This window comes from Rhinichthys klamathensis, unplaced genomic scaffold (genome assembly GCF_029890125.1).
Source record: "Rhinichthys klamathensis goyatoka isolate OS25496 unplaced genomic scaffold, OSU_Roscu_1.1 h1tg000727l_1, whole genome shotgun sequence".
Lineage (NCBI taxonomy): Eukaryota > Metazoa > Chordata > Actinopteri > Cypriniformes > Leuciscidae > Rhinichthys > Rhinichthys klamathensis.
The window spans coordinates 831,978-848,717 of NW_026607141.1; the positions used below are offsets into that span (position 1 = coordinate 831,978).

The window sequence follows — 16,740 nt, forward strand, 5'->3', positions numbered from 1 at the left end:
TCATATTTAAATGATCTTTTTAATGTGTAGGAAAACTCACTTATTTAAAAATATTTTTCCTTTTAATATATATATATATATATATATATATATATATATATATATATATATATATATATATATATATATATATATATATATATATTTATTTATTTTTAACACAAGGAAATTTCTCTGGCATTTCTTTCTTTTTGCTGTATCGAAAACGTACCTAACCGTGACACCACTGTGACGTATGGAGCCGAACCATGAATTTTGTGAACCTACTTATTACAGATGTTGATCTACCTCAAAGTTTGCCTTGATTGTTCTACGTTAACACTTTTACATTGCACACATTTTGTAACATTTTATTTAAGTTCAAGGGTTTCTTTAACATTTACTTTTTTATCTTAATGTAAGACATAAAGAAGATATTTTTGGCTGAATTTGATAGATAATTATATAGATAAAAAAAAATAAAAAAACCTGTGGTTTAAATTCAAACTTTTCTACTTGTCTTTAAAAAAAAAGGTTATAAAAAATGTCAATAATTATCGAAACCGAACGTTATGAAACATTATATCGTGAAACATTTTTTTAGCTATATCGCACAGCCCTACTAAACCATTTAGTGCTTTGTAAGTAATCAGCAATATTTTAAAATGTATACGATGTTGAATAGGGAGCCAATGCAGTGTTGACAGAACCGGGCTAATGTGGTCATACTTCCTGGTTCATTATCTAATCTCATGTACACTTCATTTAGCCAAGGCTGCAAAGCCGTCTCCGTGTTACAAATATGTTAGACCTATCACTTCTGCCACTAAAGATTGCTTTATTAATAATATTCATGAACAGTTTCATCTCCTCAGCATCCCAGATAGATTAGAAGAACTCGATATTGCGACAGAAACTTTTGACTCTCTCTTTTCCAGCACTTTAGACACGGTTGCTCCTTTGCGCTTAAAGAAGATTAAAGAAAATAGTCCAAAGCCGTGGTACGATCGGGCCCTTAAAGGGTTAGTTCACCCAAAAATGAAAATGATGTCATTAATGACTTACCCTCATGTCGTTCCAAGCCCGTAAGACATCCATTCATCTTTGGAACACAGTTTAAGATATTTTAGATTTAGTCCGAGAGCTTTCTGTCCCTCCATTAAAAATGTATGTACGGTATACTGTCCTTGTCCAGAAAGGAAATAAAGACATCATCAAAGTAGTCCATGTGACATCAGTGGGTTAGTTAGAATGTTTTGAAGCATCGAAAATACATTTTGGTCCCAAAATAACAACAACTACGACTTTATTCAGCATTGTATTCTCTTCCAGTTCTGTTGTCAAACCGCGTTCAGTAATGCTGCTGACGTAAGACGCTGATGATGTTATGCTGAACCGCAATAAATAGATCTTAATTACGTCATATGTTCTCAATTAAAAATGCAGAACAATTAGTTCATGCGTTCATGACATCAAGGCTAGACTATTGTAATGCTCTACTGGGTGGTTGCCCTGCACGCTTAATAAACAAACTACAGCTGGTCCAAAATGCAGCCGCTAGAGTTCTTAACAGAACCAGGAAGTATGACCATATTAGCCCGGTTCTGTCAACACTGCATTGGCTCCCTATTAAACATCGTATACATTTTAAAATATTGCTGATTACTTACAAAGCACTAAATGGTTCACCTCCCCAGTACTTGAGCGAGCCCTGAACTCAATATATTCCTTCACGTCTATTGCGATCTCAAAATTCTGGCCAGTTGATAATACCTAGAATATCAAAATCGACTGCTGGCGGTAGATCCTTTTCCTATTTAGGACCAAAACTTTGGAACTGTCTTCCTAACATATTCTGGGAAGCAGACCCACTCTGTCAGTTTAAATCTAGACTAAAAACTAGGGGTGTCCATGGTTAACCGATTAACCGTTAAAAATTGCTTAACCGAGTGAAACATTTTGCTCGGTTAAGTGGCGTCAATGGCGTGCATTGAATTTAGTTGTAATACATTTTTGCACCACAAGAGACCGCCAGAGCGCTCCCATACATTTGTAATGTCCACAAGAAGTAGTCATGACCATTTTTTTAATATGAAGCGGGCAAAGAAAAGCACAGCGTGGGAGCGCTTTAAAATCGAGAATGACGGGGCAAAATGTAAGTATTGCAATGCAGTGCTTAGATATACTTCAAGTACAACCTCGTTGTTGTACAATCTCAACAGCCAACACCCGGGCATCATTATGGTCTGGTGTGTTCACACCGAACGCGAATAGAGTGTCAAATAACGTTACACGTCTATCGCGTCTAGCTTGAACATTCGCTCGAGTTCAAATTTTTCAACTTGCGCGGAAGACATTCGCGGCAAACGCGTCGCCCAATTTACGTCATTCGCAACGCCCGGCGCGAATGGTGCGTCTATTCGCGTCTTTGCATTTACTTTGTATGTAATCACTCGCGCATGTAATTAAATTCGCGTTCGGTTTGAACACACCATAACTGCTCTGTCCTTACCACTGCGTTTTATTTCTATAAATTAATTTTGTTTTAAATGTGGTCCAACCAGTTATTAAAGGTGTTAAAAATGAACTACCCCTTTCGCGTGTGTCTGTATCTCGGGGTTGCGGCGCGCACACTATGGTTAACCGAGTATTAACCGCTAAGGGCCTCGGTTAACGGTTAATGAAAAACTTGAAAATGTGCAGCCCTACTAAAAACACATCTCTTTGACCTGGCACACACATAACACATTATAAACTTATATAATTCAATGTTAGGCTGCATAGATTAGGTCAGCTGGAACCGGGAACACTTCCCATGAATCCTGATGTATTCATTACATCATAAGAAGAATGCCGTCTACGCTAATATTAGTCTCTCTGATTATCCTGAGGTTTACCGCAGTCCACCGTATCCAGACCTGATGAAGGACATGCGAAGGACATGCGCCTGGACATGACGACAACGCAGTCCTGAAATGTCAACTAGTCTGTCTCCTGTGAAGGCCTTCTTCCCTTCCCTTTACCTCTGTACAGATAAAACGTTGTCAAAATAATTCCAGTTCACATGGCTACGCGGAAGCGATAAACAATTCTGTATTATAAATTAAGGCCAGACAAGTAATTTGTTGAGGTCAATTTGTAAAGACTGATTACACGCCTGCACACATATATATATTAAATTGCGCATACCTATAGACTAAACACATAATACGCATGTGCACGCTGTCAGCGCTTTCACAGGTTCACGTTTTTGAAGTTTGCGCAGAGATTTTTTTTTTTTTTTTTTAAAGAGTTGCACCTTGGAACCTATTTCAAGGTTTGCGTTCTCGAGCCACCGGGCACTGTTGTGTGAATGAGCAGGCCGGAGCGCGTTAAAGGTTTTAGGACGGTGTCGTGTTAGCGGCCCCTAAGTTAATAACTAATTCACTTTAGCTGGACAATAATTTTATCCTAGAGCTGCTGTAAAGCTGAAACAATCTTTGTTACTTTAATTTCCTATTATCACTGTAAAGCTGCTTTGAAACAATCTATATTGTTAAAAGCGCTATATAAATAAGGTGACTTGACTTGACTTAATAAAATTTAGGTCTCTGAGTTGTTGCCATCTCTGAAAAGCTTTCTTCTTGGCAATGTACGTGACACCTAGGGCTGTGTATTGGCAACAAAGTCATGATACGATACGTATCCCGATACAGAGGCAACAATACGATATATACAGGGTTCTAAATTAACACCAAAATTTGCGGGTGTTAATAAAAACTTACTAGCCAGTTTGGCCGGTGATGCATAAGGTCTCTGTTCTCGGTCATTTATCCCCCTGGGAGTACTTCCTACATTTCCCATGAACACTGTGCCGTAATGCTACGTGATGACGTTTCATACGCCCATTGGCTGCGCGTGCGTGTAGTTTGCAGTGAAACCAGCGCGAGAAATGATCATGGAAATTGGAAACGAAAGGAGCGTACGCGTCCGTCCACCAGAAAACACAAGGAAGATGAAGAACGAGCCAGAGCAGGGAGCATAGACTGAAAGAGGAGGGAGGTAGTAAAGTAAAGTAAAAAGTTAAGATTAAACTAAATGCGGCGGTGGTTGGGACAGACTCCTGGGTTTAAATTTATATGTTGTTTAACGAGAGATACGTAATTTTTTTTTAAAAGGTTTTTGTCATTATTTCTGAACAAGCTTATACATTAGGCAATATACACAACAAGCTTACTATATATCTTAAGGTTTTCTTTTAGTTGAAAACATTAAACAATATGTGTGAAGAAAAAATATTAACAACAAAAGCATTTAAGCTCAAGCAGCGCAAACGAGGAAAAAACGCAAAAAGAAAAAAAGCAGCATATGATTATCATGTTCATGTTGAGAAAAACAATAATATCCACATGCTCGAGTGAGAAAACGCGCTGCGCTGACACAGACGTTGCAGAGACACGTGTGTGTGTGCAAAGTGAAGTAACAGCATGCGTTTTTCTGTTCTTAAACCTGTCTCCCTCAACGAAACTTAAAGGAAGCATATGTCTCAAAATCATTTTGCTACCAGAAGATATCGGGGTACAGCTGCTGACCTGCAGTCGTTAATGCAGTGATGGACAGCTGCTTCCTCAGTCGACTGGTGTTTTTTTGGATTTCATGTGATTTCTCATAGTGGTGGTGATATTATGATAACTCAGTTTAATTAATAATTGATTAACGTTATTCCATTACTTGGCTAGGCAGACAATGACATTATGTGATCAAATACAATCCACTTGTTAAACGCTCCACCCAGTGCATTTAATTATAACTGCGAAAAAAAATTTGAATAGTATTTTATTTTTTGAATAATAATTACAGATCAAAAATTCGAATATTCGTGCACATCCCTAATAGATAGATAGATAGATAGATCCCAAACTTGAAATGAAATGTTTGCACTTTCTGTGTTGTATTGTACTTTATATGTGTTTTCAGCCTGATCTCACGGCAATTCGTACGAATTTTACGAGGTGGCTTATTCGTACGAATTCATACGACCTCACTCGTACAAATTCATACGATTTTTGCTAATTCGTACATATTTTATGAGTTACCAAATTCATATGAATTCGTACGAATTACCTACCCCTGACCCCGCCCCTAAACCTACCCATCACGTAGACAAATCGTTCGAATTGTGCGAGTGAGGTCGTACGAATTCGTACGAATTAGCCACCTTTTAATCACTCGTACGAATTCGTACGAATTGGTCGTGAGATAGCGTTGTTGTTTTTCATGCCAACAATGTTAATAAAATGATCAAATGCATTCAGTGGCACTCATAATCTCTCTTATTTTCATGGGAAAAAAATTTGGCTAGTGAAAATTCTAAATGGTTGGTAACTTTAGAAAGTTACCAGCCACGTTGGCTGGTCATCAAAAAAGTAAATTTAGAACCCTGTATTTATACAATGCACCAGGGTTCTCAAGTCTCACGCATTGGCCGTGAGACACACGCAATTCAACCAGTTCACACGCTCACACGCCACACCGTGTATTTCTCTCGCTGAAAAGGCAATGCCAACCAAGTTGTCCTGCAAGCTTTATATATAACGTTGTATACGAGGCGCAGGCACACAAAGTGAAGTTTCCTGCTGCCAGCACGTATCTCTTGGCCAGATTGCGTTCGTTAGGCAACATAGACGCGCGTGAACACACCGAAGTTGACGGAACATTCTCGGCCACCGTACGTTCGTTACTAGGTAACCAACAACATCGCGCAAACACGCGTCGTGATGGAGAAGGGAAGAAAGCTTGTCTAACATTTTTAGGCTAGAACATTTAAAATTTAGCCCATCGTATACATTAGTATTAATGCAGTCAAAAACTCTACAACTACTTTGCAACCAGGCCAGAAGCTTTGGCTCAGTTTGGCTAGCTTACATTACCTGAAACTATAAGGGAAATGTTAGTGGGTATGGGAAGGAATGAAAATGTATTTCTTCATTTTATTTTAAATTAGCTATATATTATACTGTATTAATAGTCTTTCTAGTTACATTACGGCTACATGTATTAAAGCAGAGTGCTCTGGGTAATATTTTATATCCTGTCAAAACATTAATCATTGCCATTGCATTTGTATTTTTCAAAGATGTTAGGGAAAAAGCAAAAAGATATTTGTGTACACACACACACACACACACACACACACACACACACACACACACACACACAAACACCTTAATACTCTAATATGTCCATTTGTTCACAATGTCCCACCACACAATAAATCATTATACCATTTCGACACATTCAAAATGCAAAAAGATTTGTTTTTCCAAACTGTTTGGAGCAATTTGTTATATTTTTGTAATTTTTGTATATTTGTAATTTTGAAATATAACATTAAAGAGTAGGCTATATTTGATGTGACGAATTGCTCTGTCATTTATCAGATTTACCAATTGTTATTATTTCAATTTGTGCTGGTTAATTATGAACAATGGGTAAAATTGGGGGGCAGGGATGGGCGGGGCTCCATTGGGGCTCCTCCCCTAACCGCATGTGATCTCACTCCAAGCTTTTGATAAAACTTGAGAACCCTGAATGCACTAAACTTCAACTCAGCATAATTTAGTGTAACATTGCCAACTATGAAAACCAGGCATTTGCCCTCTGCATTATGAAGGGCCTCTGTAGCACTGTATAACAATATATTGATTTATGTCTGGTTCACTTTGTTGCAATCATATTACTAAAATTTTGAACATGTTACAACCTGACTTGTAAAATGCAGTTAATCAAACATATCTAATAGTTCTTACTACAAATCCTGTAATTTGTGCTGGTCATGTTTTAAAAATAATAATTGGATGATAAATGTACCAAATTCCAAATAATGCATAAAAATGATCAGACTTTCTACTATTATGTCAGGGTTCACTTGTCCTTTCCCGTTCACATTTCTCTCTTTGTTTTTATTATTATTATTATTTTATTTTTTTTACTTTCATTTTAGACCTGATAGAAGAGAACATGGCGATTGAAGAACCGTTTGAAGTGGGGGAGAAACATCATGTCAAAACTGAAGATAAATCCTCGAGTCCCTCATTGAAAAGATACAAATTATGTTTCACTTGCCCTGAGTGTGGAAAGAGTTTCCCATACAAGCAAAGTCTTGAACTTCACATTCGAATTCACACTGGAGAGAAGCCTTTCACATGTGGTCAATGTGGGAAGAGCTTCTCACAAAAAAAAACCTTTAACGAACACATGAGGATCCACACTGGAGAGAAGCCGTACACATGTGGTCAATGTGGGAAGAGTTTCACACAAAAAGGAAACCTTAACAAGCATATGAAAATCCACACTGGAGAGAAGCCGTACACATGCAATCAGTGTGGGAAGAGTTTCACACAAAAAGTAATCCTTAACGAACACATTAGAATCCACACTGGAGAAAAGCCGTACACATGTGATCACTGCGAGAAGATTTTCACAATAAAAAGAAACCTTAATGAACACATGAAAATCCACACCGGGGAGAAGCCATATGCATGTGATCAGTGTGATAAGAGTTTCACACAAAAAGGAACCCTAAAGGATCACTTGAAAATCCACACTGGAGAGAAGCCGTACGCATGTGATCAATGTGGGAAGAGTTTCACGCAAAAAAGACAGCTTAATGATCACATGAGAATCCACACTGGAGAGAAGCCGTATACCTGTGATCAATGTGGAAAGAGTTTCAGAAAATCAAGCGTCTTTAAAGTACATCTGCTTACTCATTCTAGAGAAAGACTACACAACTGTGACCAATGCAGTAAAACATTTTTTAGGGCAGATTTCCTAAAGGACCACCTGAAAGTTCATACAAAAGAGAAGCCTTACGTCTGTTATATATGCGAAAAGAGTTTTAGTCAGATGGGTGCATTAAAAATACACCAGAAAAAACACAGCGACGTGAAGGATCATATTTGTTCTGAGTGTGGAAAGACTTTTTTTACAGATGGTGCACTGAAAGTGCACCAGACTGTTCACACTACAGAGACACCTTACAAGTGTTCATACTGTGACAAGAGATTTAAACGGTCAGTATATCTGAAAATACATGAGAGGGTCCACACTGGAGAGAAGCCACATGCATGTGATCAGTGTGGGAAGAGCTTCACACTAAAAGGAAACCTTAACGTACACATGAAAACCCACACTGGAGAGAAGCCTTACACATGTGAAAAGTGTGGGAAGAGTTTTGCACATAAATCAACCCTTAACGAACACATGCAAATCCACACTGGAGAGAAGCCATACATATGTGATCAATGTAGGAAGAGTTTCACACGAAAAGAGCACCTTAATGAACACATGAAAATCCACATGGGAGAGAAGACACACACATGTGATCAGTGTGGGAAGAGTTTCGCACAAAAAGGAAACCTTAACGAACACATAAAAATCCACACTGGAGAGAAGCCGCACACATGTGATCAATGTGGGAAGAGTTTCACACATAAAGGAAACCTTAACGTACACATTAAAATCCACGCTGGAGTGAAGCCATACACATGATCCATATGGGAAGAGTTACAGAAAATCAAGTGTTTTTAAAGTACATCTGTGTACATATTTTTGAGAAAGACTATATAACTGACCAGTGCAGTAAAAAAAAAAAATCGGAGCATATTTGCTAAAGCACCATCTGAAATTTAATTCAAAGGAGAGGCCTTAAATCTGTTGTTTGTGTGGATAGAGTTTTAGTGAGCCGAGTGCTTTAAAATTACACCAGAAAAAAAAGACAGCAATGTGAAGGATCATGCACCAGACAGTTCACACTACAGAAATACCTTATAAGTGTTCACACTGTGACGAGATTTAAACGGTCAATATATCTGAAAATACATGAGGATTCACACTGGAGAGAAACTGTATCACTGCCATTGATGTGTAAAGAATCTTTCATTAAAAAAAAAGTAGTTTGAGTTCTGAACTTTTACTTCCATTTGTGATGCTGTCTAGTGCTGCATCCGAGATTTTGATAATCGATTAATCAAATATTATTAGAAAGATTAATCGACTGCTCATTGATTATTTCAGATAAATCAGGTTTATATATATATATGAAATAAATAAACCTTTTCATTTATTTCATATATTATGTATTTGATTTAATCAAAATTACTTTGCCACGCCAGAAACCTTCCCCCGCTGATCGGATGCCTCCATTGGGCCGATCGAGCACGAGTTTACAATTCACATGTGGATACACTGGCAAAGAAACTTAACATACTAACAAAAGAAACAACAAAAAAGGAAAACACAAAAGGGAAAAGAATACATAAACAATCAAAACGACTTAATATTTAAATCACAATTAATAATATTTAAAATCGTTCAAGCTGTTTTCAAGGAACCATGCAGACAGCAGGCGTGTCAATTTAATATAATAGCCCAAAAGACAAAAATGTCCAATAGTACTACGTATGTAATTTAGTCAAACGTAGGCTGAGTGTCCCTTTTCACATTTTTCCAGGTTTCTTAAAAGTGGAAGTCGTCATCGGGTAAACTAATATAGTAATATCACCTGGTAAATGAAGAGACTACATTATTTTTTATGCTCCCATTTGCTTAAATAGCTAAATAAAACTAAAACTGTTTTTTTTTTCACCACTTTAAAAAAGAAGAAAAAAAATAGAGAAAGATTGATAAAGACAGTCAGAAGAGAGAAAAATGTCAATATTACCACGTTTCCCCCACAGCCGTTGTATTAGAAACACCCTCACAGCAGCGCTAACTATTTTTTTTAATTATTTGATGCAAAGGTAATATAATACAAAGTATATTGTTATAAATGTACATACTTTTTTGTAGAACAAATCTAAAAAACTGCAGGATTTTCAATGCTCATGACATTTAAATCGCGTCATCACAGTCTGTGTGAAAAGGGTCCACCCGGGCGATAGGTGGCGGTAATGCACTTTGTGTCTGCGATCCGCCATAAAACAAGAAGAAGAAGAAGACGTCACCACTACCGCCATCACAGCGTTAGCCTTTTGAGCTAAGGTAAGCTGTCCACGGTGCTTCGTGTGTTTATACAATTATATGAAAAACGCACAGCTTGTTATAACAACATTTTACAGGGTTTTTTTCTGTAAGGTTTTCATCTGTTACAGATCTGTTTGTGCGTCTTTTTTGGCGTCTCGTGACTGACATAAACAGCCTAGCAGGCAACGATGTGAGGAACCAATGTTAAATTCATTAAAATCTGAGCGACTATTGTTTTTGCATGTTCGTCTTTATGATTGTTTCTATGTTTAGAGCAATAATGGTATTTACTGATATGACAGTTGATCAAAAGTCAAAGTATGTTCTTGTGAGTAGATAATATGAATAGATATTTTCTTTTGTTTGTTATTTTTAACATTAATATCTATTTCTGACACGTAGAGGCTTTTCAGCAGCTGTTGTTACTTTAAATCCATTACAAGAGGGAAGTCTGAATATGTAGATAAATGTGAAGAAAGGTTTACATTGTAAAGATAAAAATGCTGTTTTGTCATGCTCTTTAATTTTATTTAAAGAGCCGTTTCTGTTCCTAGAAAAAAACATTTTTATGATTTTTTTATGACAATGCAATAACTAGTTGTAAATTGAACTTTATTTAGGTTCATTGGACATATGCTGCTGTAAAGAAGTTATTATAACGTAAATTAAATCTCACTGCTAAGATTTAATAAGAGGGAATGTCACAATTAACAGCTGCTCAAAAGCCTCTTCAAGATAATAAGATTGACTCAGACAAAATATATAGATATGTAGAATGTGAACTTGTTTTAAAATGAATTAAATAACTTTATATTTGGATAGTTTGGTAGATAAACACAAACAGATGTTTTTGATTTTAACTGTTCTGCTCCTCCCACAGCGATTCACCAATAAATGCTGGAATATTCCCACCAGCCTACAAGTGAAGACGACAAAGTTTGTGAAAGAAAATTGAAAACATGAATGATCCAGAACCCTACCGAATAAAGGAGGAAGATACTGAAGAACAAATAGGTTGGTGTTTATTTTTTGATTCTTTAATATGGTTCTAATACTTTCATCAGATTCAGTGATTGCAGTTAGAATAATCATAACAACTTTGAAATAACTTGATTAACCTTTTCACACATAATTTTTAAATATTCTAGCTGAGTATCTTTATTATTTCCATGCCGAGGCGTCATGCTTGTCACGTGACACACCGCAGACTCAATAGAGCTGTATGACAGATGTATGGCTTTTAATTTTTCCTTTTTTATTAAAAATATTCACATTCTTGTAAACTAGATTTTGAAACATCTGATATTCCAATTGCCAAACACCTGTAAGTGAATGTGTTTTGTCGTTTAGATACCTTTTATAATGGTCATGTTAATTCTGTATTGCGTTATGGCCATCGCCATGTTTGTTCAGAGAATCGGATTTACAACATATTAGTTAATCTACTTCTCTCGAAATACATGAAACGGTGAACTGGGAGAAGAATAGGATAAACTTTACAGTTACCTACACAAAGTTTATCTGATATGAATAAAACACGGTCAAATTACAATGGAACAGTTTGTTATTGCCGCTAGCATAGACATCACTGTGTGTATTCCTTGATTAAATTAAAGTACTCAATTTTATAAAATCCTCGATTGCAATTTTCCCGTGTCGAGTAATGAACAAAACGCCAGAAGGGGTGTATTCTAGGCTTGCTATGATAGTCGGTGTTACCGGTGTTAGTGTTCAGTCAATCAAACTCCCTGCGAAGGATGAATTGACGCTAATTTAAAAGTGAAAGTGAAGTGCAGTGCACACTGTTGCACCCGCTTTTTATAAGCAATGTAAAAAAAAAAAAAAATTAACCCGGTATTACCGGTGATGTCACAAGTCGATTAACCGGTGGGAGAATATTATCACCGTCACATCTCTAGTGTATTACACGGACTAGAATCATTGAACCGCATTATTAGATTGTTTTCTAAGGCTGCACAATGTACTAAAACCGTTTAAAAACCATACTATAGCATAGTCCTCAGGGATGGAAATTAGCACCCGCCACCAGCCAAATGCGGGTGATTTTGTGTTGTGGCGGGTAAACTCGCTTCACCTACCGGCCACCGTGGCGGGTAAATAAAAATAGCATACTGTTTCACCCGGACGGCGGACACTTTTAGAGGAGGCACACCTTCAACACCCGCGCGCTGCTTCCGTCGAGGCTCGACCTTCTTTTACTGTCTATGGGCTCGACGAAGGAAGAAAACGTGGGTGCGCGAGAGGCGGTTTGCCGTTCAAAGGGAGAGCTAGCCGCGAGCGCATGGTGTATTTTTAGGGCGGGGTAGCTCTCGTGTGTCGTAAAGAGCTAGCCGCGCGAACATCTACCCGCGCGCTTCTTCCGTTGAGGCTTGAGCGCGAGAGGTGGGAGCTAGCCGCGAGCGCAAGATGTAAATGACAGAACAGGCATACCGTAAAACTTCAAATAATAGCCCGGGCTTTTATTTTCCCAAATCGTCGAACTGCACCGGCTTGTATTTGAGACAGGCCTTTATAATTTAGTGTTGAGATGTTGTTCCTAGAGTCTCTAATCACTAAAAATCCCCAAATGCTCCACGTGAAACTGCGGTCTTCCGACCTTTTACTATCGTGTCAATTGATTTTTATTAATATGCGCGAGGGAGAGAGAGCAAGACAGTGCTTGTGTTGTTTAAAGACGTGAGAGTGCGCGCGCGCGGCCGAGTCTCTCTCTTGCTCTGGTCGTTTGCGCCCTGTCAAGCGCAGCAGTCATTCTATTCTACATCACTCACCGATTAAAAAAGGCTTTGGGGGCGCCAAAAAGCGAGCGATCTGACGGGGTTTTAGAAGATTAAATACAACCCGAAATTAAATAAGCCTTTATTTACCCTGTCGCCACACCAGGCGTGTAAAAGAGACAGACTTCTATTTGGGACATGGCTATTATTTGAAGTTTTACGGTACTCTCGCAGAGAGAGCAACCTCCAGCATAGAGTGTGGTTTAGCATTGGTTCAGTTTTTTGTTTAAACTGCCCTACTCATTTAACGAAATGTATATCAGTTCATGGTTTGTGTGTATGTAAGAGAGAAAAAGAAAATGTCAGTATTTCATTGAGACTTGAGATTAAATAAACTGGTTAAGTATAGTAGATCTTGTAGTATTAATTTTCACATGCAGTTACACATTATCGGTTAAAAACAAGGAAGTGGCTGGTAAAAACATTGAGTGGCTAGTAGATTTTGAAATGTGGCCACTGTGGCTGGTGGACAAAAAAGTTAATTTCCATCCCTTATTTAGTGCTATTGTGAATAGGGCTGCAACAACTAATCGATAAAATCGATAATAATCGATTATGAAAATCGTTGTCAACGAATGTCATTATCGATTAGTTGGTCTGCTTACGTCACGGGGAGCGTTTACTGGTGATTGGTTGAAACAGGCCAATCAGGATGCTCTCTGTCTTACACGCGCTTCATGAGGCATACACACGCAAGTTCTCTCTCCCTCCGTTGCTCTGCCGCGCGCTCGCGCTACACGGTTTGGAGCACAGTCTCTTCTGTCTCGCATCCGCGGTCTTGCTTGCGCGCTCAAATCCCGGGAGTTTGAACTAATTTGCGAGCCGCTATCAATATGCGGGTGACTCCCAGAACTTCCGGGACACTTGGGATGTCTGTATTTTCAGGTTGCGCAATCAGTTCGCTCGCAACATAAGTGATGGATTAAAATAGTGCTACCGCAGAAATATTAAATTAAAATGGTCTTTACAAAGCGAAGCACTAAATATAAAGGCAGTTAATAACAGCAGCAGTAAAATATTGTTTTTTAGTCACTGTACTCAGTGGTTTTCAGCGAATGTTTGTGCACTAATGCATCATTTTTCCTGTCCTTTTAATCAAGCCTGTTAGCTTGCAGCGTACCTCCATTACGTTCTCTTTATATAGCATTTGTCTACTATTAAGTTTTAATTGTTTTTCAAACGCGATCTACAGCGGCTCTACGTTCACACGCTTGTTTTCAGTCTTTCTATATTTATTTTTTACAAATTATCCTTATAATTCAATTAATTTTAAATAAAAATTAAATGAATTATATATTTTAGATGTTTTTAGTTTATATCGTCACATATTATATCTTCTTTTTTTACATTAATCATGGTTGTCAACTTGCCATCAGCAATTATCATTAAACACAATGCAAATATTGATATTTGTAAAACTCAATGTGTGGCTTTTGCACTTTTTAAAGTACACTTTTACACATAAATATCCTAATTTAGGGTTTTAGGTAACACTTTATTTTACGGTGTCCTTGTTACATATGTTACATGTACTTACTGTAGTAATAACAGTAAATTATGCATAATTACATGCAACTAACCCTCAACCCTAATCCTACCCTATTCCTATAGTAAGTACATGTAGTTACTTAATATTACTCTGTACTTAAATATATAATTACACTGTAACAAGGACACCTTAAAATAGTGTAACCGGGTTTTATTTAGTCATAATAAACAAAAAATCGAATTGAATTTTTATCCGATTAATAGAAAAAATAATCGTCCGATTAATCGATTATCAAAATAATCGTTAGTTGCAGCCCTAATTGTGAATTCACAAAAACTGCGATTCAATTAAATAAATATATTCTCCTGTGTGTTCAATATTTATATATATATATATATATAAAAAAAGTGCACTTCAATTATTTACATGCGTGTAGGTTACGTGCGCCTCAGTCTTACGTCTTACTGTAAGACATATTGTGATGACGAACCTGGATGACGTCAGCCTAGTACTATTCTGTATTTACTTGATGTGTGTGCTGATCTTGTGATAAGTTTATTATTTGTTGCATGTTTACGATGTATTTGTGTTTATGGACAAAATCAACTTGTTAATGTTATGGAAGTTTTTTGGCTGTTTATTGTTAAATAGTAGTTATGTAAGGCTAATAGAGGGCCATTGTCTGTTTTTAATTATTTCTTTATTGGATATTTTTTTTTTAATTTTGCATACTATAGCACGTTAGATCTTACCTGTCTGATCCAGTGTTTTGGGGGTGGGCACACGTTAGTGTGTTTACACAGATACACACGGGAGCGTTTGAAAGCAGGCGTCTATCAGCGGATCCCTAATATATCTGCTTTCAAACGCTCCTGTGTGTATCTGTGTAAGCGCTCTGTGAAGACAACACGTTTTTGAAGCGTTGATCATTGTAGCGAATCACAGACATATATGTTTAGCGTGTGAACACAATGGCCAATCAGAGACATAAATGCTGAGCGTGTGAACGCAATGGCCAATCAGAGGTGTTAAGAACCTGTTCAACAGCGCTCAAAATGCAATTTTTTTAAAGTTCAGTACCGAATTGGTACCAAAGTCGGCACTTTTGCCAACACTAGTGCGCATAGCCAGAACTTGCCTTATGTACAGTTGTACAATTTTCCAAATTAGAGACCTGAGTGCTATGATGTGAATGTTTTATTTTGTGTTTGTATGTTGTGCTTGTTTGTATTATGATGATTATGTGTGTAAGTTGTTGTCATCTCCTGAAAAGATTTCATCTTCCTGTTTATGTAAATGACATCATTACGTAAAGATTGATGTGACATTTCCCAACCCGACCATTCAATTATAAATTATTATTATAAGCTTACTGTTTTACTGTTTCAAAACACTTTTTTATGTACTTTGTCAATAATTGATTGATTGATTAATTGTAGAGATGCACCGATTGATCGGCTGGTGACCGGAATCGGCCGATTTTCACGTGATCGGCCATGATCGGCGACCGGCTGGTCAGTCTGACATATTCCGATTTTATGCCGGTCAAATGCACTCGGGCGCCACATGATTAACATCGCGCAACATCAGCATCACACGCAGGGGCGGCCTTACCTATGTTTCACCCGTTTCAATTGAAACAGGCCCCGCCCTCCAAGGGGGGCCCCAACAGACCAGCAAAATCCCATTCATTTTCTCCGTAGGATATTGATTTTCAGCCATAATGTCTAAACCATTCAAGATAGATTGACTACGAGGTTGTGGAACAAAAGTTTCTGCTCCTATAAAAGCCACAAGGTATGAAATCAACCTTGTTATTCGCGATCTTCTGGAGAAATACTACACTACACACAATTCTAAGCAAAACACTGACGTCTCTGATTGGTCGAACTCGCGGTTACCATGGCGACGTTTACCGCCCCCGCGAACGGCTTAAGTGATCTGAAGTATAATATTTGTAGTTTTTATATTTATACCTTTGCCTTTTTTGCCGTTAGGGTAAAATGTTATTTTGAGCAGGAAAATAATTTTAAGAGGAAATGAAACGTACATATGCCAGTGGTGCTGAAAAACGAAAGATATCGGACAACAAAAGAAAAGCTTCAGTCTACCAAAAGTAAAGTTACCCTGCGTGAAAGGGCGAGGCTTATTCCAACGTAAAACGCTGTATAATTGTATATAGTTTTAATCAGGTTGGATTATTTCTATGTTGAGCTGCCTGTTCATGAAGCTGAAAGTGCACGTAATAAAATAATATACCATTGATGCAAACCAACAGGAATCCTTGCTTTTTCTGCTCTATTATGTTTATATTTTATGTGGGTAGGGCCCCATATTAGTTATTGAAACGGGCCCCCAGATGCTTAAGGCCGCCACTGATCACACGTGCACACGGAACGCACATGTAGGAAACCTCGTGAATTACGGTCGTTTCACACCGCAAACGTGAGCAGCGCGGTTTTTTTTTCGGCG

The 16,740-nt window shown here is 37.7% G+C and overlaps 4 protein-coding genes across 5 annotated transcripts in view; 3 read left to right on the forward strand and 1 right to left on the reverse strand.

Annotated features, from left to right (window-relative positions):
* The window catches only part of LOC130077295 (gastrula zinc finger protein XlCGF26.1-like), a 26,844-nt gene extending 18,238 nt beyond the window's left edge, over window positions 1-8,606 (forward strand). For both annotated transcript variants that reach the window (XM_056242488.1, XM_056242489.1), the window contains one exon: window positions 6,962-8,606. In XM_056242488.1, the coding sequence (XP_056098463.1) occupies window positions 6,962-8,511 (1,550 nt within the window). In that variant the 3' untranslated portion in view covers window positions 8,512-8,606. The remainder of the gene's footprint in view (window positions 1-6,961) is intronic.
* The window catches only part of LOC130077302 (SLAM family member 5-like), a 217,424-nt gene that overhangs the window by 131,094 nt on the left and 69,590 nt on the right, over window positions 1-16,740 (reverse strand). The window lies entirely within an intron of this gene.
* Window positions 1-16,740, forward strand: part of LOC130077299 (gastrula zinc finger protein XlCGF7.1-like) — a 162,236-nt gene that overhangs the window by 44,242 nt on the left and 101,254 nt on the right. The window lies entirely within an intron of this gene.
* LOC130077312 (gastrula zinc finger protein XlCGF7.1-like) overlaps window positions 10,959-16,740 on the forward strand; it is a 193,038-nt gene continuing 187,256 nt past the window's right edge. Inside the window, exon 1 of the mRNA XM_056242516.1 lies at window positions 10,959-10,998. The gene's annotated coding sequence lies outside the window, so the exon portion shown is untranslated. The remainder of the gene's footprint in view (window positions 10,999-16,740) is intronic.